Source organism: Lutjanus erythropterus, chromosome 3 (assembly GCF_056507025.1).
Source record: "Lutjanus erythropterus isolate fLutEry1 chromosome 3, fLutEry1.hap2, whole genome shotgun sequence".
Taxonomy (NCBI): domain Eukaryota; kingdom Metazoa; phylum Chordata; class Actinopteri; order Lutjaniformes; family Lutjanidae; genus Lutjanus; species Lutjanus erythropterus.
In genome coordinates, this window is record NC_139319.1 from 3,251,428 (window position 1) to 3,278,150 (window position 26,723).

The window sequence follows — 26,723 nt, forward strand, 5'->3', positions numbered from 1 at the left end:
GCAGCAGGAGAACTGGTCAGAGGGGAATTAGTGATTATTTTTATTTTGCGTCACTGTGTGCTGTCCTCCCAACATCAAACTGATTTTAACCTAAATGGAGCGGACAATGATGCACAGACAAGACGAGTCATTTGTGTATCCATCGGTGCATATTGTGCACGACAGACGTTACAAAACGAAAATGGCGTACAAGACTTGAAACAGGTGAGAGTTGACTGCAGAGGGAGGGTGAGGTTCAGCTTTGCACAGAAAAAGATGATAGAAATGTCCTTCAGATGGTTACCTTTAACTTCTTGAGCACATTTCAGACCCTGTAGTTTTTTGCTTTTACTTAAACAGAAACTGAATCAGCACTTCTAATTTTACCAGTCCTTTTTTTGGCACAAGCATCTGTTCTTCTACTTGAGAAAAGTGTGTGTGCTTTTGCCACCTCTGTAGGGGAGGGAAGCAATGTATGACTCCGGACAGGTTTGGAGAAAAACTTATTTCAGTCAACTAAAAATAACATCAGCAACAAAAAAACAATTTAAGTTCAAGCGTATAATTATGATATTTTCATTGCTGCACCTTGCTGTGAGACGGCCTTTATTGACAGGAGACAGCAGCCATAGAAGGCAAATATCATTCTCTCTAAACCAACCAAACTCCACAGGCGAAATCTGTAATTTTTCCTTGTAGAATACAGGAGTCACTGGTGTCGTGTTGCCTCCATTGATTAGTTTGTTGGTGTTATTGTCTGACTTTTGCGTTTTTAAAGGTTAGTTCAGATTCACAGAAGTCACACAATGACACAAACAAACTAGCAGATGGAGGCAGCGGTACACCAGCAGCTCCTGTGTAAAATTGCTGATTTTTCTTAAGGAGTCTGGTTAGTTTGGACAGAGTGAGATTTGCCTCATCAAACGGCAGTTCCTTGTCAAAAAAGGTTGTATGACGGCAAGGTGAGGCAGTGAAAACACTAAATATAGTGTACGCTTAACTGATATTGATCTTTTTAGGTGGTTAAAACATGTTTTGCTGCTGACGCTGTTCACAGCAGAACAACTGTTAGCTTCTTATACTCATACTCCTCCCGTTTCTCCAAAGTGAGGACATGTCGACTGCCATCTACACAGACTTTAGATAAGTACCTCATACAGCCCCACTTAAAAGAATCCAAACTATCCCTTTAAGCTGCCGTGCAACATTGCCTGAAGATGGAAATATAAAAACCCCCAGATAAAGGAAAATAGGAGTTATTAAAAAAAAGCAGGAAACAGTTCCACTCCAAATGTAAAAAATAAACAACCAGGCAAGGCTTCTGTCATCACTTGGCAAAACCTCCCAGTAATAAATTTTGTCCACGATCAATTGTATAAAGAACCTGTGTGGAAACTCTGTGCAGTTCACTTGACTCCACCCGCTTTTGGCACACTGACACAGAGATCTGATTCAAACGCACCCTCACCTGGCACTGCTGGAATGGCTATTCAAGACAAAAACTAACCAAAATAATAATATTAATAATAATAATAATAATAATAACAACTGTCAAAAAGCCCCACATTCATGGCATTATCAGTTCTGTGGGGAGTGTAATTCTCTCATCTGCTTCCATTGGTAGTGTTGAATTTTCCCCCACAAATTTATGCTGATACCAAAATAATAAAATCAAACAAAATAAAAAGATGTTATTCAGAATTATGAAAATCACCATTATTATCATGAATATGCATTTAAAAAAAAAAAACAAAACGATGGAATGCACAGATTTGGAAGTGTTCGGAGTTTGGTCCTGATATGTCAAACAGAAGCCTCTACGTGCAGACAGCAGAGGAGAAGTCGAGGTGGTCACAGTCAGAAAGGTCGAGTCTGTTTCTCGCCTCTGAGTGGTTTTTGTTCTCTTGTGCAAAGACAGAAGGTGACCGCTGAGTCGTGTCAAACCTGCGTGCTGTAGTAGTGTTTACTCTCGCCACTGTGCTTCCAGCTGGTGGTTTAGTGTTAGTGTGTCTGTGTGTCTGTGTGTGTGTGTGTGTGTGTGTGTGTGTTGTAGTGTGTTTGTGATTTGAGTGCTTCTTCACCACTCCCCCTCCACTCCCGCCGACCGTCCATCGAGTCGGCTGACTGAGAGTTCAAGTCCTGAGCTGAGGTATGTTCACCTCCCCACCGGCGGCGCTGGAGGAGCTCCTCTCATTGTGGCTGAGGGCAGAAGGAGAGACAGGGGTCATTACACGTCACTTTCTCCTCGTACAAAAACACACAGGTAGAAATGATTAACTCTGAAAAACGGGCTGTAAATTCCACACGGCTGCTGTGACACGAAAACCAGGGATGTTGTGGTTCACGGTCAATGTCCAGGAGATCCTGAGGGGTCTTTCACAGATTACCCCTCTTGGTTCATTTGTAAAAATCAGGGTTACTCACCCCACCCGACCCACAAATCACCAACTTTATACATAGCAGCACAACTGACCCTTGCTAAGCCTAAATAGCAACTGTCCAATCAGAGCTCAGCAACTGTAACTGGGGCTGTCAAACTTTCCATTTCTCTCCATGTTAAAGTTGTGCAGGAGGCTCAGAGAAGAGCGATACTCACGTCTTTTTTTAAAATTCTCTCAATTATGTGAAACACAACAGCACACGTGAGGTAAACGGACTACACTCTGTCTTCATCCACTCTAAAATAAGCTGTGAACGTTAGCGTGTTCGGCTAACTAACGCTAGCTTACTAGCTGCAGTAACTTTACCTCCTTGTTAGATCCCACTGCATCTGCATTTGTTTTGTGGGGGTTTGAGGAGGAGGATGTGGGCTGATGAAGAATCAAAGTGGGTCGACGACGATGCATCTCACTCTGGCTCGTTGTCTCAGGTCTAAGCTGAGTTAGCTTAGCTCTTATCCCGGCTGTCTTCTGCGATAGCTGTCATGTCATCTGGCTGAATGACCCGTCTCAAAATCCACTGCACTAATTGAGTCCCTGTGCTTCTTCTTCCCCACATTAATGAGCGTAGTTCTGTCATCTATCATGCAGATATACCTGCCGTATTTCACCATCTGACTAATCTAACTCACATCAGCTTTTGTTTATGTGTTTCAACAACAATAAAACCCAATTTCGATGTTAAATCTGCCACTGCTATCACCACAAACTGCATAAATGCAGTACGAGAATGAAAAGTTTTGCAGATGTAGCAACAGTAACTAAGGAGGGCGGTGCTTAGTGAAGGTCAAATGTCAGGGTCGTGCCGCACACGGTGGTTCAAACAGCTGAGAGGGTACAATACAAAATGTAACACGGCATGCAGCACAATAAGCTGCCCCACTGAGGCACCAAATCAAATAAAAACATAAATCATTAACTGGTCACCTGAAGATAATGACATGATTTTATTTTTCACACAGGGCAAATTAGCTGAACTTGTCTGACAACAACAGTGAGCAGTATGGAAATGTAAAAGTGCACGTAAGCAGCCAAGACAAGGAAAAGAACAAGTGAAAAGTGTGAAGAGCCGGAGACCGGTCTCCTCAGCTGCACTCGTACCCTTGTTGTTTTTGCTGGGGTAGACCTTGTTGAAATGCCTGTACTCCTCTGGAGGCGGAAGGTCCTCAATCGGGTGGAAGTTGAACTTGGATTCAAAATCATCTGAGGGAACAAGAAGAAGAAAAAACAGTGTTTTAAAATGAGCATTTACATGAAATTACTGGATTATTAGGCACACAAATCCAAACGCCACAGTCTACAATGAATGATGTTCACTTTTTGTTGACATTTCAACTACATGATTATTTTTAAGAGCGTTAGCTGGTGGTTGTGTACTGGACTGTTTTTTTTTTTTATCTGCGAAGCAACTTCAATATTCTGTGAACAGCGTAGTCAACGTCCATTTAAAACCAGTTATATTATTTAACCAAATATTAAAACTCCTAAAATATATATATTTTGCATCTTAAAGATACTTTAATACCAAGTATAAAGTAGCTTTCTGTCGCAGCGTCTGTCAAAACTTCTAAACCCCTAAACTACAAAAAATAACGACTAAAAACTACAAAAGCAACAGCTTTCCTCTGTACTCATTTTATCAATGTTTTCTTCAGATTTATCTGTCAATCTATATTTATTTATCATGAGAGAATCTGGTCATAATTCAAACAGTTTGGCAACAAAAAAGACAAACACAAAAGAACAAAATGCCTCCAAGTTTTATGCATTTTGTTGTTTGTGTGTTATACTGCAGTCAGAAAGCACGTTTGTTATACATCCACATCAGATAAACAGTGGAGGACCGAGAGGTGCAGTGAATCACAAAACTCACAGATCATACCACAGTTTTTTTTCCCACCTGTACAGATCATGGATCAACTACGCTCTGTTACACCGCTAGTTTTTCAGCCATTTTCAAAAGTAACTGGACACTTAAACAACCTAAATACAGTATTTATTTAGATTTTTCCTGTTTAACGGGATGGTTCACCCCAAAATCAAAAACCCACATTTTCCTCTTACCTACAGGTCTATTTATCTATCTAGATTTTGGGGGTTTGAGTTGCACAGTTTTTGAGATATCAGCTGTAGAGATGTCTGCCTTCTCTCCAGTATAATGGAACTATATGGCACTCGTCCTGTGGTGTCCAAAACCAGTGTCTCTTTCCAAAAATCGGACCCCATTATTCGAGATAATCCACAGACTTTGTTGTGAGCAGTTCCAGTAGATTCCTGAGGTAGTTTCGGTAGATTCTACTGCAGAGACAAAGTAGTTTTTCGTGAAACTTCTCACAACAAGGTCTGTGGATTATCCTGAGTAAAAGGGTTGATTTTTGCAGAGAGACGTTGCTGTTGAGTTTTTCCAAATGTACTTTTTAAGCACTTTGAGCTCCACAGCACTCGTGCCACCTAGTTCCATTACACTGGAAAGAAGGCAGACATCTCTACGTCGGATATTTCCAAAACTCTGCAACTCAAACCAAAATGATAAACAGCTCTACAGGCCAGAGGAAAAACCTATTTTTATATTCTGGGGTAAACTGTCCCTGAAAGTCCTTTGTGGGACAAAGAAATTCAGACTTTTGGCATCTTTCTTGATGATGAATGACATGCCTGCACTGCGGCCATCACTTCCTGTTTTGAACTCTTTTTGCCTTCCGTTTGATCTTCAGCAGTGAAACATGTGACCAGTTAGTCATGTGACTGACTGTGAACGCACCACTTGGTTACCTTGTCTGTCCTACACTGTCCACTGTACAGGAGGTAACAACCTAAAAACACCTTTAAAGCTCGAAATCAGGATTCTACCATCAAAGGTTTAGTGTTTAGTTTTCACTAAACATTCAACATGTTGACGTACACGAGACCAACACATCACTGTGGCAGTGTGTGTTCTTCTGCCTGAACAGGTACTACATGAACCTCAGACAGTAATCGAGGAACTGTTCCTCCCTTCCGGATTTGTTCCAGTACAACAGGAAAGAAAAAGGCTCATTTGCATGGCTGCAGTGGAATATTTGACTATCGACAGTCATTCATCATCATCACATCGAGATCAGCAACAAACCGCGTTAACAGCTCCTGTCGTTAAACGCACAGCTGAGGGCGATTAGAGAATAAATCTACAAATATACAAGCGTAAAAAGATAAGAGGCCGATGTTCAGCAGCAGTGTAACTGGTACATTTAAAAAGAAAACTTAGTGGTTTGCAGGGAGCTAAAATGTCAGGCGTCACAGCGTCTCATTTCATGCGGAAAACAGCAGCCAGTCCAACCCCTTAATTTTAAAAAGTCCGAACAGTTCGGGTTGTTTTATTTTCCCTCCGTCTCCTCACATTTGAAATCTTGTTCTGCCAGATTTTAGTTGTGGCACGTGCAAAATGCTGAAGAGTGGAAAGAAGTCTGGCTGCACAGTAACCCAGATATTTTGGGATATTTAAAGGGTCACTACACTGATTTTACACATCAAGTTCAGTTGATTCTAGAGCTGCAACAATTAATTGATTAAATCATTATTAAATTAATCACCAACTATTAGGATAATCGATTAATCAGTTTGAGAAATTTTTTAAAGAAATAATAGGTAAAATTTCTCATTTTATAGAGCAAACAACTATTAATCAAATAAACTAAATCCAATGTGCATTTACAGAGATTATTTTATCTTACAACATAAATGTAAAATCACTCACAAAATCCTCTACAGTTCAAACATATTTCAATATTTATATGATCATTTGTAAATCTGCATGCCATTCATATGGTTCTGGACTTCATGGCATAAAGGCCTATTTTAAGCCTTCTATTTATCGTGTAGCATTATTTATTCAATAATTATTTTAAAAAAATTTAACTACTCTTGACAACATTGTAGATTAAGTACAAAATATAAAGCAACTTAAGCTACAGCAATGTGACAAGATATTTGTACACAGAATTTTTAAAATCTGCCCATGTAGAAATGAACGGGATACTGTTATGATTTTAGCATCTAATTATTAGAAAATTTGTAGTGAAAGAGCAAGAAAGTAATGACAAATGAGAGCCTTTGTATTTTTAACAAAGGAAAATAAGAGAAACGTTCCTGTTTTTAAACAACCTTCATATTCATTCCAGTACAGATTTCTGAGTTAACAAGGTGTACTTGAATGCCGCGTCTGCACTCTGCTGTACAAAGTGTTGTATATTTCAGAGTTTATGAGATGCACCTGAATGCATCATGAAGTCCCTCTACCTGTGTGTGTGTGTGTGTGTGTTTGTGTGTGTGTGTGTGAAGACAGTGCAGCTCATCCCAGGTCTCCCAGGTCTTTGAACAGTTTTCTCCTTTGAACTGAGTGACTGTACTGTAATATGTCATGTAATTTTCTTTTCGTTAAAATGGATTTATAAAATTGGTATCAGAAAAAGTGTCGTTTGAGAACCAGTATCAAAATCAAGGTATTAATACTGATATGAAAAGATTTTGGAAAAATTATCCAGCCCTATATTTAACACTGTTAATCATATTAAAAAATAGTGTTAAAATATTTTTGTGCAATGATTCCTTCGGGAATTGTTGATGTTTGGACTTTTTTTTTTTTTTCCAGGAGCTTCGATCACATTTCAAACATTAGTCAACAACTGAATCAGTCATTCTGCTAACTATTTACACTTCTCTGCTCATTTGCAAATAGTCTCCATCCAATCTCAAATTGTCTGTAATCCCCTGAAAACTGTAGATGTTGATCCTAGTGATAAATAAAGTTGTCGATGGTGAAACCATGAATGGGGAGGAGGAACCCGATGACTCACCTATGATGGACTTGGAGGAGGAGATGGAGGAGTGGCCGTTCCGGATGGGTGGGGGCGGTGGAGGGGGTCCAGCCGGGGTTCGGGAGGAGGAGGATGATGATGAGACGGAGGAAGAGGAGGGAGGTGGAGGCGGTTTGCCCACTCGGCTGTGGGGCTCTGAGGTCGCGGAGCTGTGGACTCTGTACGGGGGTGGGGGAGGAGGGGCGTCCCGACCGCCGTTACGAGACCCAAGAGAGGGCGCCTGGGGAGCTGTGTAGGTAGACACACACACACACACACACACAGAGACACACACGATCAGGGTGACATGAAAGGTGTTACGCTCTATGTCAGACCTGGGCAAAATGTGGGTCATCATGGAAATTCCAAAAATTAAAAGTCTAACAAAGACAATAAGGATAATCAGGATCCCTACTTTCAGATGAAGTACACCACTTCTATGTGACACACACCGCTGACCTGCCATCACCCCCTAAAGATCCCCTGTTCCCCCTTTCAAAGAGAAAAAAAGGGTGTATGGTAGGGAGGGATGGAGTGAGGGGTGCTCTTTTATATTTATTTTTAAATGTCAGAAAATAAAAAAAAGCACATCAATCAACAGGGATGGCAACAAAGAAAGAAGCAGCAGACGTTTTGCAAACGTCTCGTAAAAGTAGTAGAGAAGCAGAGTGAGTGAAAGTGAAGAGGAATGCAGGAATATTCCACAGGGCTTCAGGAATGCAGAGAAACCAGGAGGCCTCGTGGCGAGTCGCTCCCTCGTCCAATCACAACACAGAGCTCTGGCTAACAAGTGCCTTCCTGTTTTGTGTGTTAACTCTGAATTCAAATTATGAATATGTTTCCAGTGAGCCATGAATGTGCTCCGGCCAGGAAATAAAATCATCATCTGGATTCATTTTATGAACCTACGGTATTAAATCCTCCAGTTTTCCTTTTTAGATCAACAAACACACACAGTGACCTCTAACTTTACACACTCGAACAACATGGAGGCATCTACTATGTGTCATCATCCACATATCATCTGCCCCATCAGGCTTACCAACAGAGAATACCTGCCCCACATGTTGAAATACTGTAATTTCCCGACTGTAGATCCAGTATTGGAAAAAAGAAACTCCTTTCCCAAAACACAGAAGCAGCTGTAGAAATCATAGGAAATAATAAACTACAGCATGTTATAAGCGTCTGTGCAGTCAGAGGAGGAGACAAACCACGTCCCTGCCCCCCCGTTCCACTTTCAGAAGCGACCTACAGCAAGGTGTGATCATGTGGTGCGAATGTTTCAGCGCAGTTTATTTCTTTCAGGCTGCGATGCACTTTGGAGGTTCAAAGATAACGAGTCAAAACTTGCTGTGGCCTCTGAATGAACATTCCTCCAGCTGATAGAGGAGATGGATGTTCTCTCCATCACTGGGACGGTTCGAATACTGAATCAGGTCACGCTTTCACATCAGAAAAAGAGGTGAGTTCAAGTTAAATAAATAATTAAAATAGACACCAGCTGCAGCAGCTCTGGGTCGGCTGGTCTCTAATCCAATCCCAGTTATATTGGTCTCAAGATATATGTTGTCCAATATGCACCAATATTAGAGCTGCAACATCTATTTGATTATTAAATTAATCACCAACTAAATTAATAATCAGTTTGAGTATTTTTTTTAATAAAAAAGTCAAAATTCTCTGATTTCAGCTTCTTCAATGTTAATATTTTCTAGTTTCTTTACTCCTCTGTTACAGTAAACTAAATATCTTTGGGTCATCTTAGGCATCTTTTGAAATAGTAATGAAATTGGCAGATTAATTGAAAATGAATATTTGCTACTTGCAGCCCTAATGGACATCGTCCGCCCGCTCAACCCTACGGCGTGACAGACTTCTTACGATACCAGAGTTTTAAACTTTGATCCGATCTTGATTTGTTTATCTTTTATTCATTTTGACGTGACCTCTGACCTTAAACAGACATGAATACCGATAGCTCTGCGCGTTTACAGTGCAGATGGTCGTACCTGCTCTGCGTCCAGGTGGCTCTCTGGCGGGTGGTGGTGGTCTGCCGCCCTGCTGGGAGGATGGAGACGATGAAGGAGGCGGGGGTGGAGCATGGCTGCGTCCTTGGCTGCCTCCTCCAGATGTGTGTTTTTTGTGCAGAGAGTTGTGCCTCTGTGGTAGCTCCGGAGCCCCGCCCCCATCTACGTGTGACGGCCCGTTGGAGACACCGCCTGACGTGTGCGGTCTGTATGGCGGGGGAGGTGGAGGAGCTGAAGAGCCGCCTGTCGGCGGTCTGCTGGAAGACTGAGGCGGCTTCACAGAGCTGGGAGGGGTGTGGCCTCTGTTAGGTGTCGGTGGGAGGGGCTTCTCTCTGCTGTGTGAGGAGGATGAGGAAGGTGCTTTTTGATTGGGGGTAGGTGGAGCGTTGCCACGGCCACCTCTGTTGAAGGGTGGAGGAGGAGGCGGGGCGGAGGTGCTGTGCTTCATCCCGCTGCCTGTGGAGGAGCTGCTGCTGCTGGAGGGGCGGGAGATATCAGGGAGCGACGGGCGGTGGGAGCGCTGCACCTCTGATGCAGACGGCTTGGTGGGTGGGGAGGGCGAGCTGGAGCGGCCCGTAGGGGGGCGAGGGGCCGCGGGCCGGGCCCCTGGGGGCCGCAGGGCGGATCTGCCCACCGAACCGCCGGCTGAACCATCTGGAAGGAGAACAGAGAGGTGGTGTTTAGAAGAAGAGACAAAAACAACGATTCATTTCATTATCAATTAATTTGTTAATATCAGTCAACTTATCGATAAATCCACTCATTGTTTCCTCTCTCATCAATTCTCTATCAAAGTGTGTAATATCAATGCATGATATGAATGCATGTGGTACAAAAATGGACATTTAATTTAATGAATTATTCTGATTACTTTGTTCACACAGCCGATGCAGAGTTCATCACAGGCTGCAGGACTCGACACAACCAGCAAAACAATCACTTTAGTCTTGTCTAGACTTAGAGATAAGATCATTACTACGCCACAGTACGGTTTTATAAATAACTACTTATACTTAATTCTCTTTAAGATCAGAATTGAGTCCAAGTCTGTTTTTTGAATGAGACTCCAAGTCAAAAATTAACTGTGATGGAAGGGGAGAAGGGTGACAGAAACGTCAGCTGTCGGCACAGAGACCCGCTGTGATTTTTATACCTGAGCCATGAGCAAGACGCACACTCTGACCGTGTGGAAATCTGATGTTTTCACTTCACACGTGACGAATACAGGCATTAAAACACGAGACTCACAGAGATTGATATCAGAATTTACTGTGGCACTGAACTGAAAACAAAAGGAACAAAGAGTCGAATCTTCATACTGAACAAATCCGATTCTACTGACAAAATTCCGACCTGGGTGCAGCCCTAAAAATCTGACTTCAACAAAGTAATACCATCTGATGTCATTACATCCAACCCTACTGCTCACTTATTGTTATTCATTTGACCCACATTATTCAAAACCTGACCGCTAAAAAGCTATTTTAAAAAAAATCACAGAATCAATAATCTGTTTTACATCTTCAACATTTAGCTTCTCACAACTGTATTAACGAGGTCGAAGGTCACAATTCACAGATTCTAACTATTAATATTTGATGTGTATAAAATAAGCAAGTTCTCGCCTTTCATTCATAATTCATATCACATGCTCCTCACTGCTTCAGCTCCGGCCTCCAGGACTGTACGTTTGGTCCAGATATATTCCAGATACGTAACTATGTTCGTACGTGGGTGATCCTACATTGTGGATGAATTTGTGATCTTTTTATAACAACAACATGATCATATAGAAACAGAAATAAAAGTAGAAAAAGCTTTCTTCTGCTTTCTCAGTTTATCTACTCTGTTTGTGTTCAGTTGTAGCTGAATAAACTACTGACAGATTATCAGTGACTGACGTAATATTAGACACGTTAGCTCACTCCCTTCGGAGGTGGACTTTGACTTCATATCAGGTTCTCGCTCTGGTTTATTTATTTACACACATGATAAGGACACAAAATGATGCAGCCTTTACACAAAGTATGCAAATTTGTGGCCAAACACTTTCAAACAAAAAGAATCACATTAGAAATAAAAAGATGATAAACAATAAATAAAACATAAAAATGTTTTTACCTCCAACTGGGCGTAATTTTGGCACACCTCCTTGGAAAAGGCCTCCCATTCCCATTGGCCCTCCGCCTCCAAAACCTCCACCACCACCTCCGCCTCCTCCTCCGCCCCCGCCGCCACCTCCTCCTGCCTCTGATGAAAAGATGAGACCCAAGTCAACATAGACAAATATGAAAGCAGAGCTAGAAATACATTTTAATATTCAAATATTTGAAGAGAACAGGAGTTATTTAACATCATGGTAGATGGAGCTGGACAGGTGTGCAGAAAAAGGGTGGATCACCTTTTACCAACAACATTTAAATCTGAGTTTATCAAGGAGGAAACGTGTTAAAATATCACTAAGAAAGCAGTGTGTGGAATTACTTCCTCCTTTCTATGCAAACATTCATACTTCCTTTTTTTATATATATAAAATTATATAAAAGCGACCGATGACCGGGACACGGAGTGCATGCAAGACCACAGCTCATTCCCAGCCAATTTTTCAAAATAATTTTTATCTTTATGATGTTACAATAATATCTCCATATTCAAATACCTGTCTTTTTGTTGAATCAAACACTTTTACTAATTAGAATAAGACTTTAAACTCGCCACCCTTTAATAAATCTTATTAAATCAGCAAAAGTCATTACAAACATTTCTTTACTGAAGATTAGCGAGCATTTTTAAAATATAACAAAAAGAAAGAAAATGATAAATGACAAAAAAAAAAAAAAAAAAAAAAAAAAGTAGAATTATTTAAAAAAAAAAATAATTTTAATCCAGTGGTCACTGACTGGCTCTTTCAGCTGCATCTTAAAGGCTGTGTCCACCAAAGCATGTCCAGGTCAGCGTATAAAAATTGTTCACAATGATAACGGTTTGTATTTACAGTCTCTTACAAACGGCAGCAGCATGACAAAGTGGTGAAAGTCTGTTTTATTGTGAAGAATTTACACGAAAAAGGGTTTTACAGCCACTAGACCGCTGACGTGCTGAATCAAATCGAGTCAAGTAAAGCCAGTACACGTGTTGGAAAAGGGGTAATCGATGCCATGTCCGTCCTCTCTCTCTCTCCCTCCCTTCCCTTCCCTTCATCAAGAACAAGAACCATAGTAAGTACTTTACATGGTGCCGACATGTTTACATTCAGCAGCCTATTTGTTGATAAAGTAAACTATCTGGGATATTAGGTGTTTACATGTAAGTTAACTGTTACTTCCTACATATTCTGTATCACAGCAGTAAAAGAGTGCCTGGCATTTTCCGCTGGGACACAACATTTTGGTAAACATTCCCTTACAGTCGTCATCAGCAGACACAGTTTGCTCAGTTGTTTCCAGCTTGTTGAAGACCATGAAATGCAGGTGAAAGCTCCTGCAAAAGCTAACCGGTGGACCCTGAGTTAAGTTTATTTTTGTCAGACCAAAATTTGAATGAACTTTTAAACTCAATTTGCAGAATAATTTGTTCAGCCGGTGCCTTATTTCAAAAACACATGAAATAATCACTGCTACTGACATATCAATAGTTGCGTTTCTCTGAATAAGCTCGCTCGCTGCCGTGTGTGTGTTCGTGTGTGTGCATGAAGTGAACTTTGTGTGACTCACTCTCTAGAATCGGAGCGCTCCGGTCATTGACCGCGGCGACCTTCTTGAGCCTGGTGCCTTTGCAGATGTCCGACAGCAGCGCTCCTCTGCCTTTCACCTCAGAGGAGCTCAGTTTGGGAGGAGTCGTGTTCGCCTGCGGAGGAGGTTCACAAATATGCAATCACACCTTCAGTTCCTCTGGTCTGAACCACAGCGGGGAGGTCTGTGGACTTTTGGGTTCATGCTGCACACTTAAAGAGGACCACGGCTTGTCAACAAAAGTCACATGACACAGTAGCTGAATTACTGAACAGCAGGTTAGAGAGATTTTGGCAGATTTTGACTCCAGTTCTTGAAACTACATATTTTGCTATAATTATCCTTCTCTGATGACACAACCAGGGGAACATGATCATCGTACCAGACTTCAGGTTGGACTCAGTTCAAGAATACGTAACTCCACTACAGATCTCGTAGACTAAGTATTTGATTCCATTTCTCCTCCTGGCTAAACAAATCAAACATGTCTCTGTAAGTGACTGTGCACTTCTCTCCTCCTATCTACACTAATCCAGCAAAACCACATTTACTATAGTGATTATAATCAGGTCTTTGCAAAACTGAGTCAAAGAACAGGCAGCTGCTCAGCTGTAATCTTCTACGGGTTCTGATTGGTACATTGAAGAAGTATGAAAGGAAACACAAAGAACTGACTCAACTACGTGTTAAACAGCATGAATGCAGGATTTAGTGCAGGGCTTTTGTATATATTATACAGGTGAAACTAATACCGTAGAAGCTGGTGTATATTTACAAGGGGTGTCAAAATTCTCATAATCCACAATTTGATTTGACTGTCAATTCTTTTAGCACTGACGATTGGACTAAGGTTGCAAATTTTGCGTGTTTTTCTTATTAGATAGTTAAAAACATTAATTAATAACCACTTAATCTTAATAAGTTAATATTAAGGTACAAAACATGTCTGTTCTCAGTTTAAGTTTCACATTAACATTAATTGCTGAAGGACAAACAATTTAAATGAACAGAATAATAACAACTGCTGCTCTCGTCCACCTGTCCTTATCAATAAATATCCCACCAAAGAAAAAAAAATACTGTGTCAGATTACCGCCTCTTCTGGACTAACAAGGCAAATCAAACCCTGTGAGAACTGGGAGCTCTGGAAAATACATTACCAGTTAATGCATTTCAGTTTATAATTTTTTTTCCTCTGCTCCTTTTTCGATCATAGAAAATGTATTATATTAGTGTACCATCTGTTTTGTGACACTAGTGATGAAAATACACTGAAATTAGCAAAATAAACAAAAACTTTTAATCACTTATGTTACACACGTCTCAACTGTAAGAATTTAACAGTCCTGTAGAAGAGATCAGCTACACCAAACTCCAAAATCCAACAAAATCTCCCACTTTCTGCACCTAAGTGATAAAATATTTGCAGTGTGATGTGCTGCGTGTTTTCAGTCTGGTCACTGACCTCACTGAAGGTGGGGGGAGGCGGGGGTCCTGGGGGAGGCGGGGGAGGGGGAGGAATAGGCATCCTGTCCCTCTGTTGGCACCTCTCTGTGTGGGGTAAGGACCGGTGACTTCACCGTCTCAGCTGGGACGACACACACTGACTCCTGCAAAACATTTCAGCCGATCAGACTCGATGATCTTTCAGATACGAGAACATCTGTAACAGTTCGGCCTCACTGCTGCGAAGCTTCACGCTGGAGGTCAGGTGTAAAAAATCCTGTTACCAATGAAGCAGCCACACGTGAATTATGAAATGTACACACTGCTGTGGCCAGCAAATATAAATAACTCATTTCTTGGACATAATAAACACTTTAATGAACTCACAACATTACAAGTTGAAACACTCTTTGGCATCAGTATCTCCGTAAGAAGATAACAAGAAAAAACCTTTTTCAAAAGATGTGTCTTTGTTTGCTTGGTCTCATTTTCATGGGCATTTTGGTCCTTTTTCACTGTGGAAGCTTTGCACTATACTATGACACATAAACACTCAATTTCTTCTACCAGCATCTATCATAACCTATAAAGAAAACTACATGTAAATGTATACACAGGGTTGCGCCAACAATCAAGCATCTGTCTTCTTTCTTTGTTGTTTTCTTGTGTGGGTCCAAAGGAGAACAAAACTTTGGTGGGCTTCTTATTAGATGTGTCTTAGTTAGAAAATAGTACATGTAGAGCTGTGCAGATAATGTAAAACTTGTCTTCTTTCTGTGTGAATGTGTTCTGAATAAACAGCCATGGTGAGAAACGTCTTCCCCAGTGGGAAAACACACCTTTGCACACAAGCAGCTCTCTATGAAGTGGTTCTCCACTGCTGCAGCTTGGTAATGAGGAAGTGTAGGCTACCACATGAAATGCATACTTATTTTTACAGAGACAGTTGAAGATACAGCCAGTGTGGTTAATTCTCATTGGTTAACAGTGCAAATTAGGCGTAATTTAGACAAAAAGTACAAGGCCCAGTTATATTCTCACAGAGCTCCAGCTGTCTGAGCAGTAAGGCAGGGTATCAAACCTTCAGCCCTGACAGTAGCTGCATTTTCATCCATGTTTTTATGCACATTTTCAATTTACACAAAAGAGTAGGAACTGTAAAAAATCCAAAAGCAAAAAACCCTCTCAGAATATCTGAAAAAACTGTTCATGCTTGGCTGAGGTGAAAAAAAAAAAGGTTTATCAATTAAAGGAAAATGCAACAAAGTGCAATGGAAACAAACGTGGCGAATTAATAATGACGTATATGAAGCACGTGCTTTAAATGGAGTGGAGAAAAAAATGTCAGCAGATGAAAACATCAGATCTGTACGGTGCACCGAGGAGACCAATCTTCCTCACATTAATACAACATGTTTTCTACATTTTTTTTCTCTGCAACTTGAGGTATGACTGGATTTGTTTTAATAATGTCATCTATTGAGCAAAGGTATACCAGCACCTGGTATAGTGCCACTTCCAACAAACCAACTCCTAATATCTGCATAATACCAGTGGATGGCATAAATTTGCACTTTCCTGGAGAGGAGACGACATCGGGACCAAATCGATGCCAAAATTTAGAAAACTGTCGGTACTCTTTGTTTTTTTCTTCTGGACATGACAGCATAAACTCAAGTGCTGTAGTCTGCTGTTAAATGCCAAAGGAAGAAGAAGAACATCTACCAGCACTGAACAACAACAACATGTCTAAGATAACAGCTCCGCTTCGACTCATCCAAAAGGAAAAGTAGTGATGCATGGTAGGTCTGCACCAATTAATTGATTATCCATCAATTATCAAATTAATCACCAACTATTTTGATAATCAATTAATCATTTTGAGTCATTTAAAAAAAAAGTAAAAACTCTCCCATTTCAGCTTTGGGAAATACTGATAGACATTTGTCAATATTCTCTGGCATTTTATTGATAACAAACAAACAACTATTAATTGATTAATTGGGAAAATAATTGATCAAAATAATTAATTCACTATGAAAATAATTCTCATTTGTGCCATAAAAAGTTTGGGAACCACTGAGCTAAACCTTGAAACTATGAACTCCTTTCTTTTCCGACACTGTGCAGACAAACTAACCTGACACATCAAGAACCATCTAAGAAGAACAGAGAGCAGGAACTTTTGTAAGAAACACTTGGCAGGTGATTGGATGAGCCAACTGTCACGTCTAACACGGGCTAACTTCAACCAATCAGATCAACTCACTAAACCGAAGCATCGTTAAAAGCCTTCGGTGTCGTTTTTTTTGCTGTCTAGTTCTGATATGACTGACGCTATCACAGCAGCTACGCTAACATGTTCAGGAGCCGCCATTGTTCGTGTGAGATGAGTAATTTCCATGGAAGCTTCTCTCTGTCGGCGCACCTGAAACCACACCCCCAGCTGCCAGCAGTCCCTCTGAGGACGCCGACTGGCTCGCAACACCTCTGATGCAGACACAAACGGATAGTTTGAAGCCTGGCAAAATGGATTCTGACGTGATCTCGCAAATCCAGCTGCCTCGCAAGGTAGCAGAGGAACACCAGGTGAAAAATAAAATACAGTTTAGACCTACACGTGTGTACTACTATTCTGTTAAAATTACTTGTTAAAATATAAGAGCAAATAAGAAAGAAAAAGCAACCAACTTAATATCTGAGCAGAAATCACTTTTGTATTACTTTTCAGACAGTGATTTGTGGCTGGTTCAGTAAATCTCCTACTCAGTCTTTTGACCTAAAAAGACTTTTTATTTCAGGTGTCAAAGAAAAACAACAGCTGCATTTGGTTCTTGTTCTTGTCTTTACCATGGTAATGAATTAAGTATTGAGAATCGCAGAAATTCATGACCACTGGTCTCAACTCCTACAGCTGTGGTATCGTCATGTCCTTAATATGGCACTTCATCACAGTGAGGTTTGTTATAGTAAAGTATGCAATTTTAGTTCCCTGTCCAGTGTTGACTCTATTCACTAGGAGATTTAAAGCCTTTGAATTTAACCAGTTTGGTTTTTTTTGTGAACCACTTCATTACTGCCTCCAGTAACAAGGACTGAGGGACATAAGCCGCTGTATTAGAGAGGCAGAATGAAAGTGCATTACTGTGCAGAGCACAATATTAAAGGGCTTTTAATTTTGATTCCTGTGGCAAAGGAACACACACTGTCTAATAAAAAAAGACTGTAACAGCGCCCAGGATGATTCACATGAATTGTGATGGGACTAATATGAATCATGACTCAGATGAGAGTAAAAGCTCTGACAGAAAACTGCAGAAGACGTCAAAATAACTCATTAAAACAAAAAATATCTCTAGATTTACCATGAATAAGACAATCCTCGCTGTGATGGAGTGTGTGACGGTGGACATTCTCAGCTAAATCTAATGTGTGGTGTCGTAACATGATCATTACTCATTTTGATTCAATTGTCAACTTGGTTTAATGAGGCTTAAGGTGAGGAAACTCACCCCACCTATTTTCAAACCTGAACATGTAAAAACACGAGATCACCAGGATTAGCTGAAAGTTTTTTTTTCTGCTCACGTGAATGTCATGTGAAAGAGAAAACAAGACGACGAGCTGGATGCCGACACGTTTCATTCTGCTCCTTCGCGGTGGAAAAACAAATGGCCGTTAAAGACGACATTCTTGGGAGGAGGAAGCAGTTGCTGAAGCAGCTCCGGGGGACACATCAGCGAGGCGGGGAGAGAGGATGAGCGTTTCGACAAAGATCCTCAGTGTCACAACGAGGGCCGAGAGAGAGGGGCCTCGAGTGTTTTAAGATCTCAGCTTTATAGCGACAGTAGAACGAGACGGTGGTGTTGGCGTGTTGATCCTGAACTTTGTGACACCTCTAAACCTCTGTGTTATCACTCATTTTGAATGTCACACAATATTAGGCGCTGCCATTAAAGGATAAGTTCAAAATTTTATACACAATGCTGACATGCTAACAGGGCTGACTAAAATGCTTCAAAACTTCAAAGCTTTTAGTTCTGTCACGGTAATTAAAATACCTCTTATGTTATGTATTCTATACATTCTTATTTTATCCTTATTTATCTTACTTTCATCCAGTGGGTTTTATCCATGAGAAGATGCATTCTATGTATTTTACTCTCATCTAATCTTATTCTTACATGTCTGTTTTATGATGTTGATTCGATGTCTTTTTTATGTGAAGCACTTGATGCGTGTAATTTCTTTGTCATAAAGCACTTTGGGCTGCATTTCTAGTATGACAGGTGCTATGCAAATAAAGTTCACTATTATTAACTGTCGCACAGTTTTTCATATTCTGCACCTGCAACATGGAACAACACGCAGAACAATTCAAAACTTTCCCCATTTTTATCCATCATATTTTACTTCCAGATGTTCATGTTTTAGCTGATTCATATGCTTTAAATTTTGACCGTTTTTTATTTAATCTTACAGGCTTTTATTTATTTATTTATTTATTTATTTATTTATTTATTCAACTTCTTGTTGCCACTTTTATGTGAGCTTCTCATTAGTGTTCTTTGTATCTCTGAGTTTTTATTTAATTGCTTTAATCAGCTACATTTTAAATGAGGTCTCTACTTCTATGTGTTTCCGAGTTAAAATAAAGGCTGAATGAAAATCAGTGTTCAAATGCTTAATTTTCTATTTTTTTTTCTTAGAGAGGAAGAAGACGTTGCATCAACTGACCAGAGAGAGAAGAAAAGCACTCATAAAGAGCGAGAAAAGGAGCCCCTGTATGACATTTAGCTTCAAAACTCACACATAAAACTAACGCACATAAAAACCAGGTGCAAACACACAAAGTGCACAGAATAGTATCCATGAGCAGATAAGCATCCTTGCAAGGGAGCAAGTCTGCTCCGTGTGCACAATGATGTCCCATGAGCACATGGCTGTGACTCTGAAGTTGACTTTAGAGCCTTTGGAGGCAGGGATGGCAGGGTCGATGCCAGTCCATTTCAAGCTGCCAGTTTACTCCTCACCTGGTGTAAGCATTGGTGAACTCATTAAAGTAATAACTGTGTGTAGTTTATAGCGGGGAACTTAGAAACTTGACTTGGGTCTTGACAAATTCTGACAAATTCTGACACTCACTGCACTGCTATCTTACTTGCTGATGAAGGAAATCAGCTCCGAAGTTGGTCACAACTTCTGGACTGGCCTTTACAGGGACAGTTCATCCCAGAATCAAAAGTACATATTTCTCCTCTTACCTGTAGCGTTATCTATCCATTTAAATACTTTTGGTGTGAGTTGCAGAGTTTTGGAGATATCAGCTTTAGAGATTAGAGTTTCAGGTCTGCCTTCTCACCAATCTAATTGGACTAAATGGCACGTTGTGCTCAAAGAGACAAAAAATACATTTGGAAAAACTCAACACCAGTGTCTCTTTTCCAGAAATCAAAACCTTGTTACTCAAAATAATCCACAGACTTTGTTGTGAGCAGTTTCATGTAGGAACTACTTTCTTCCAGTAGTTGAATCCAGCTGAACTACTTTCTTTCTGCTAGAAGGAAAATAGTTCCTACATGAAACTGCTCACAACAAGGTGTCTGGATTATCTTGAGTAGCTGCTTCATTATTTCTAAATAAAGACTTTGCTGGTAAGTTTTTCAAATGCATTTTTGGCTCTTTGACTACCACAAGCTGAGTGCCATCTAGTGCCACTATAGGAGAGAAGAACGATATCTCAAACAGTCTTTAAGGTGGAATAGGTCAAATATAATCATTTCAGTGACAAGCTGCTGCTCTGAGTTTTGCTGAGCACTTACAGTACAGTAATAGTGTAATACAGTCTAAAGCAAATTAACATGTATATGTCCTGATGTTGCCTGTAATTCCTCTTGTACGCTTTCTAATTTACTGTTTTCTTATTCTCAACACATTATTCTTCCTCTCTAGGTTTCTCTATTTATCTGTACTTTGTCATTGTGCTGCTGTAACACCTGAATTTCAGGTCTGGCAGATCAATAAAGGAATATCTTATCTCATCTCTACTTTCAGCATGAAATTCCACCTTTGTGTTTCCATGGACAGCGTTTCCTTCCTGAGTAACCACGGGATGACAGTGACACAAAGTCAGAGATTTGTACCAAAAATATGACTGCTGTGGCTTCATGTCAGCTTTGGCTGATATCTGCAATGCATTTTTACAAAGAATGCGGACTGTGGATTTTGTACCAAATCACTTTTTATTGATCTTTTTATCCAATAAAATTCAGATTGCTGCTGTTTTTTCTCTTTAAATGCACAATGATTTTAACTATCTTGACAATTTATTAATCAAAACCAAAACAAATGGTTATTTCTTCTGTATATATGATGAATATTTCCTCAATGAATTTGTTTTTTCTCATTTTAACTTAACTAAAAGTTGCTTCTCTCATCGATCAAAGGGGAAGACAACCTAGCTGAGTTTGTATTTACTCAAACCAAAAAACAAGTTATGTCAAACGTTCCTATATATACCTACACCTGAAACTGCTCTAAATGTGTCAGCTCTCCACACAATGTCTGAGGTCACTGGATCTCCCCAAACCAGTTAGCTGTCTGGGCCCATTGTTGGCTCATGCAGGCAGCATTGGCTCCTCACCCCACCCTCACCCTCCGCCACTGCTGCTGCTGCTCCATTCCTCAGGCTGCCTGGTTGAGTGTTTGGGGCAAGTTTTTTTTTTTTAACCGAGGGAAACCAAAGGAATCTCACCGAGCGAGCTCGCCAGTCAGTCAGTCAGTCAGTGACGTGGTTTAAACGGAAAGACACGGCGGCAGAGACAGAAACTGAGAGTGGGGGGTTATCTGTCCACTGGTGGAAAAAGAAATGTTTCAAGATCTGCTGAGTGAACAAAGACGGAAGCCAAACACATAAAGAGACCAGTTTAAGGTTATTATCCCACTAATAATCAGAACAATTATTCAGCCGCTCTTCATCTCACATGACGTCATTCTGTTTGAAATTGAGACGTATAAACCTATAACCCATCTGACAGCTAAAGCCACATCATGTACATGTTTCTGGATTACTTTTAGTGCTAAAACAGTAAAAAAAAAACACTGTCGGCCCTTCTGTTAGGCTACTTCCTCAGGCGTTCTTGTATTCACTCTTCAGTATCGTCTGATAAGCAAAGAATCGATATTGAGAAGGAAAATATGGTTTTGTTTTAAAGCTATTTTGGATTCACTGAAGTCACACAAGAAGGATGGTAATATTTGACCTACATAACAGCAGTTTCCTGTCGGAGAAAGCTGTCTGACAGCAAGGTAAAGTTGTGAAATTATTCTAGATATAACATGCACTAACAGTTATATTGATTTTTTTTATGTGGGCCATTTTTTAAGTGGCGAAAATACTAAGTTTACTGTCATGAGATGACTAAAGAAAGAAGAAAATACTCACATTTGAGAAGCTGAAGCTCTTAAAATTACTCAAAATTATTAATTGATTATCAAAATATTTGGTGATTAATTTAATTATCGATCAATAAACGACTAATTGATTAATTTAGATACACCTTTATTTTGAAATTCCCATGGCATGTCTGTGACACATATGTTTGGAAGTACCTTATACAACCCCACCTTAAAAAAAACTGAACTATCCCTTTAATCAGTCAGCTTAGTTGATCAACTGCTCAACACATGAGCAGAAAGAATACCATCAAAGACAATTTTGATCAATTAATCTTTGAAGACGATTATTAAGTAAAAACACCAAATACCAAAGTTTGATTTACTACATAAACATGTACTGGGACATCAGTGAGGACTCTGGTAACATGTGATGGGAATTTTCCATTACAACGACATCTTACACACTACTTAGATTAATGGACATTAAAAATAGTGGCTTGTTGCAGCCAGCATTACTTTCTATTTTTGGAGTAGAAACATTCCTCTATTCTGAATTACTGCTGACAAAAACGCTTCTCTTGCTGACACAAGTATTTTGCAAAAACATTAACAGATGTAAGATGTTACTGAGCATCTTAAAGTGATCATAAAATAAAAGTCTCTAGATACAAAACACTCAGGGTTAGGTTTTGTCCTCTGTTTGTCTTCTGTCCTCTGGTAACTGCAAGAGTAAACTTTTTTGTCAAAACTGTTACTTCAGTGAGCCATAATGTTATCTAAATGTTTTGTGGGACACATTTAAAGGCTTGATTTTTCAGAAAGATAAAAACCACTGGCTGTACCAACTTGAATTATCTGCTGATAATTGATTCATCTATAAAATTGCACAAACGCCTGTCACAAGTTCCCAGTGCTTGTGGTGCCTGACAGACAAGAAAATAGCAGCAAACTTCATATTTGAGAAGCTGGAAACAGTAAATCTTTTAAAGTAACTCTAAGTAACTTCAAAATTAACTATTATGATTATAAGTGATTGTTTATCAAAACGGTTTCTGATTAATTTCCTGCCAATAGACATAAATTAATGAAAAATTCCAACCATTGAGAGCAAGTTAGAGATTTTATGGGCTAAAATCAACTAGAAATGTTCGTGCTGGCATTAAATAATCTTTATATATTGAACTACAGTATTGAATTGAATTATTTTAATAATCAAAAGCAGAGCTTACACTTAGAAAAGTACGCCACTGAGGTATTGTTCAGTTGTTCATATCTAATTCAAGTACAGTATTGCCACAAATATGCCAAAGGCTTTATAAGATATTCAGCATTTTACCATGAGACGTGAAATCTGCCACGTCTCTCTTCATGATGTAAAAAAGTTAAAGAAAACTCTATATAAGATGAATAAGGGAATTTATATGTACATATGAGAGGTTGATCGATTATCAGATCCAATACTCAAGTTGCTGAAGAGATAAACTGTAATCAGGTTGAAAAGTCATACTTTACTTAAACATTTGCTTAAAGGCATTTCAGTAAAATTTCAGAACAAATTTCACTTTGACTGGTTTTAGTTATTTTTGCTTTATGATTTACAAAACCTTGAGGAGCTATTTTGTTTGTTTATTTATTACTTGTTTCAGTTAATTTAAAGAAAAGTGACACGAAGCTCTTGGCACTTTTTGTTATAAGAAAATATTGTAATGTTTCATTTTAATTACAGGAGCAATATGGAGCAATTGTGCCTGTAAAAATGAGCACCGCAGTCCAAATAACAAGTTGGCCTCATTGTCTGCATACTGAGTATGTTGAAATCCTATGTAATATAAGATATATGGTTGAAGCAAGATGTTTCCTCCTTTCCAGACTCAGGGAGGCTCAGGCAGGCTGCAGGAGCTCTGCAGGAGCGCAGGATGCATGTAACATCGTAAACTGACAAGAACAAGCAGCGATGAGTCCTCCACTGTACGTTGATCAGCTGTTTATATCTGTCACATGTCTGTCAATGTTAAGTCAAATCCATGATCCTGAAAACAAAAAGCTGCTCTGAAAATACACAGTCTGGACTTTGAGTAAATCGGCTGCCTCTCTCTCTGCCTCCCAGACTCATTAACAAATTACTCAATTAACCCTTAAAAGCATCTACACCTTCAAGATTATTGATGATTTCTTACAATTCATGAGCAGCGAACACTTGTCATTAATTTTAACACGACTTAACGTGAAACGGGCAAACAAAAAGTTATTCCAGCCCAGAACAGAAATGTGAAAGGGAGAGAGCACGGCTGGAGCATTGTCATATTAACATATTGAGGTCATGTCCTGATTTAACACAATAAACATATTACACTTTTCTCCTTTAAACATATGCTTGAAGGTATTTCAATGCAGTCTTGAGTTGGGAGTTTTTGTTATTCTAAATTTTGTCACCATGATTTTAATTTTACTGCAAATGTATAACGGTTCCAAATATCTGTGTCCGTGATTATTAAGAATTTCTACTGGCCCTGAAAAAAATTCTTGGTCAACACCTACTACATATATACAGGAGGATTTATGAGGTACCGCATATTTAAATTCTTAATAACTATGACAGTTTAACAATATTCAAAATCCCATATCAGTCTCTGCTCAATGCTATGATATAACAGCTTTCAGAAAAGCTGATTAAACATTTTTCTTATCCAGCACTGATTGTTACCTCTGCCGAATATATATTTATGAAAACACAAGCAAAACTGACAGCTATACACCGATATAACCAACAGGTCCTGACCTTTGACCCCTATAATCTGACTAATCCTTTCCATTCAAGATCAAAGTAAAGCGAGGTCCAAAGTAGGTCATGATCGCTGAGGTTTGGTCTCCACGAAGCTTTTCACCCAAACAGCTGATAAACAGCCGTTTAACAGAGAGAAGTTTGCCCGCATCAAAACTCTGACGCTGCACAGAGAAATACAACCATGGAGGGTGGAGGGGTGGGGGGGCTGTATGAGGAAGTCAGATGCTTTTGCGGTCAAGGAAATAAACTCAGCTACAGGCCTGTGGCTGTGTGTGTGTTTCTAGGCTTTTTGGAGCACTGACAGCCCAAAATTGCCAGTAACATTGCCTGCTTTTTGTACTCATCCACTTCCAGGACAGATTCCACCATTACAACACTGTCTTTGGCTAACATGTTTAACACCATATAGTTATCTCGGTTTTCCCTAAAGCTAGAGAAGTACATTGTAAAACAATGAATGTTGAACTTTGGTTTATGAATGTGCATTTTAAAAAACAGAAACATTTAGAACATCTGATGTACTCTTGTCTGTACTGAGTAATAATTTAATTTTGCCAGCCCTGCCTTTAATAATATCAGATTTGGTTTCATAAAGGAGGACAGATAATTTCAATTTAAAAACAAAAACAACAACAACAACAACCTTACTACCTTATTTCTATATGACTATTTTGTCAGCTGTGTCATTTAACTGCACCCCAATCAGAGGATGAAATTAATGTATTTTATGTCATATCTTATGTTAGAGCCCAAGAGACACATCAGGCTCCATCTATCAGTATCAGCACATGTTGTCTGATTTGCACCTGTATGAAAACCTTTTTTTCAAACAGAACATGATGCAAATTGTTTTTATTTGTTAACTTTGTGGGCAGCATCAGATGTATGTTTAGCCATTACAGTTACTTATAATTATTGAAAACAGCATTGAAAGTTGCATTGCCCTGGTATAATTTTGGACAACAAAGTTTATTGTTCAACTGTAAAATATTCTGCTTCCACTGCATGTGTGTTTGAAGGGCCACTTTTGAGGGATCTGTGCAAAATAAAAGTGCATTTATGTAACATACATTCTAAGCTGTATTTAGTATATGATATTCTGCATAAGGAATACTGACCAATATATTGATATGATACTAATACTGGTATCGACCCCAAATATCCAATATCGGTCAGGCCCTATTCTATGCATTTTATTTTCTATTTTTCTTACTTTCTATGTTTGCTAAATTTTCATCTTGACTGTATTTGCTGTCTTAAATAGATGTTTCTTGGAATTTATTATGCCTGTTCAACTTAAATTCTGCAATCAAGACTAGAAAATAACTTGTTTGAGAGTGTGGCAAGCACGCATTTACATATTCAGATATTAACCTAGAAATCATACATGTAGTTTCACGTATTGAGGGAAAAAAAACACATACAAAGCGAGTCACATACAGCTCAGTAAAACAGGATTTGTCAGGCCTTGGCAGGCAGGTTGTTTAGCCGCTCCCAGGTAAAGATCCACTGGAACAAATCTACCTGGCACTAGCTTGAAGTTAGGTGGGGTGAAGTTAGCTTCAACAGCCTCACAGTTTACTCACCCTGGCTCGAACAAGAGATGGTTTGACAGTCTCGTCCTCCTAAACAACATGAATGGAAAGTGTCGTTGTGGCAATCCGTCGTCGGAGCAGTTTGACAAAAATTAGGATGGGAGGGTGCTGGCAAGTCCTGGTGATGTAACTTAACGCCACCGAAAACACTCACAGGTTAGCCGGCTAACGTTAGCTTGCTGTCGACGGTTTACCAGCTCGGCTAGTGGCGGCTACTGTGGAGCTAGCTGCAGTTAGCAGGTTAGCATCGAGCTGTTTACTTTGCAGCTGTCAGTGTCAGCGCAGTCCGGCTGCCTGTAAATTCTGTCACACTGAGTCTCTTTGCGACAACAAAGTGCACAAAACAAACAGCTGAACGCGTTTAAGAGTCACTTTTCACAGTTTCACGTAGCAACGGAAAACTTTACCCGCACTCCTGACCTGCGAGCAGAGCCATACTCCCCGTTGACACAGTTTTATCGGTCCCTTCTCAGAAACCCGGAAACGGGC

At 39.7% G+C, this 26,723-nt stretch overlaps 1 protein-coding gene across 1 annotated transcript; it reads right to left on the bottom strand.

Annotated features, from left to right (window-relative positions):
• Window positions 1-1,726: 1,726 nt before the first annotated feature.
• On the bottom strand, window positions 1,727-26,723 carry wipf2a (WAS/WASL interacting protein family, member 2a). Its single transcript, XM_084714687.1, has 8 exons — window positions 26,226-26,723; window positions 14,476-14,620; window positions 12,993-13,125; window positions 11,401-11,529; window positions 9,262-9,933; window positions 7,250-7,498; window positions 3,519-3,620; window positions 1,727-2,178 (listed from the first exon to the last, which is right to left on the bottom strand). The coding sequence occupies exons 2-8, from the start codon at window positions 14,536-14,538 to the stop codon at window positions 2,135-2,137; spliced, it is 1,392 nt and encodes a 463-aa protein (XP_084570813.1). The 5' UTR covers window positions 14,539-14,620; window positions 26,226-26,723; the 3' UTR covers window positions 1,727-2,134.

What these genes read in the sequence shown, in the direction of transcription:
- wipf2a (XM_084714687.1), bottom strand. Translation starts at nt 14,538, where the DNA reads ATGCCTATTCCTCCCCCTCCCCCGCCTCCCCCAGGACCCCCGCCTCCC. An exon ending in GAGCGCTCCGATTCTAGAGA is followed by an intron (nt 11,530 to 12,992) that starts GTGAGTCACACA and finishes TCTTTTCATCAG; the next exon opens with AGGCAGGAGGAGGTGGCGGC. An exon ending in CCCCAGCAAAAACAACAAGG is followed by an intron (nt 2,179 to 3,518) that starts GTACGAGTGCAG and finishes TTCTGCCCTCAG; the next exon opens with CCACAATGAGAGGAGCTCCT.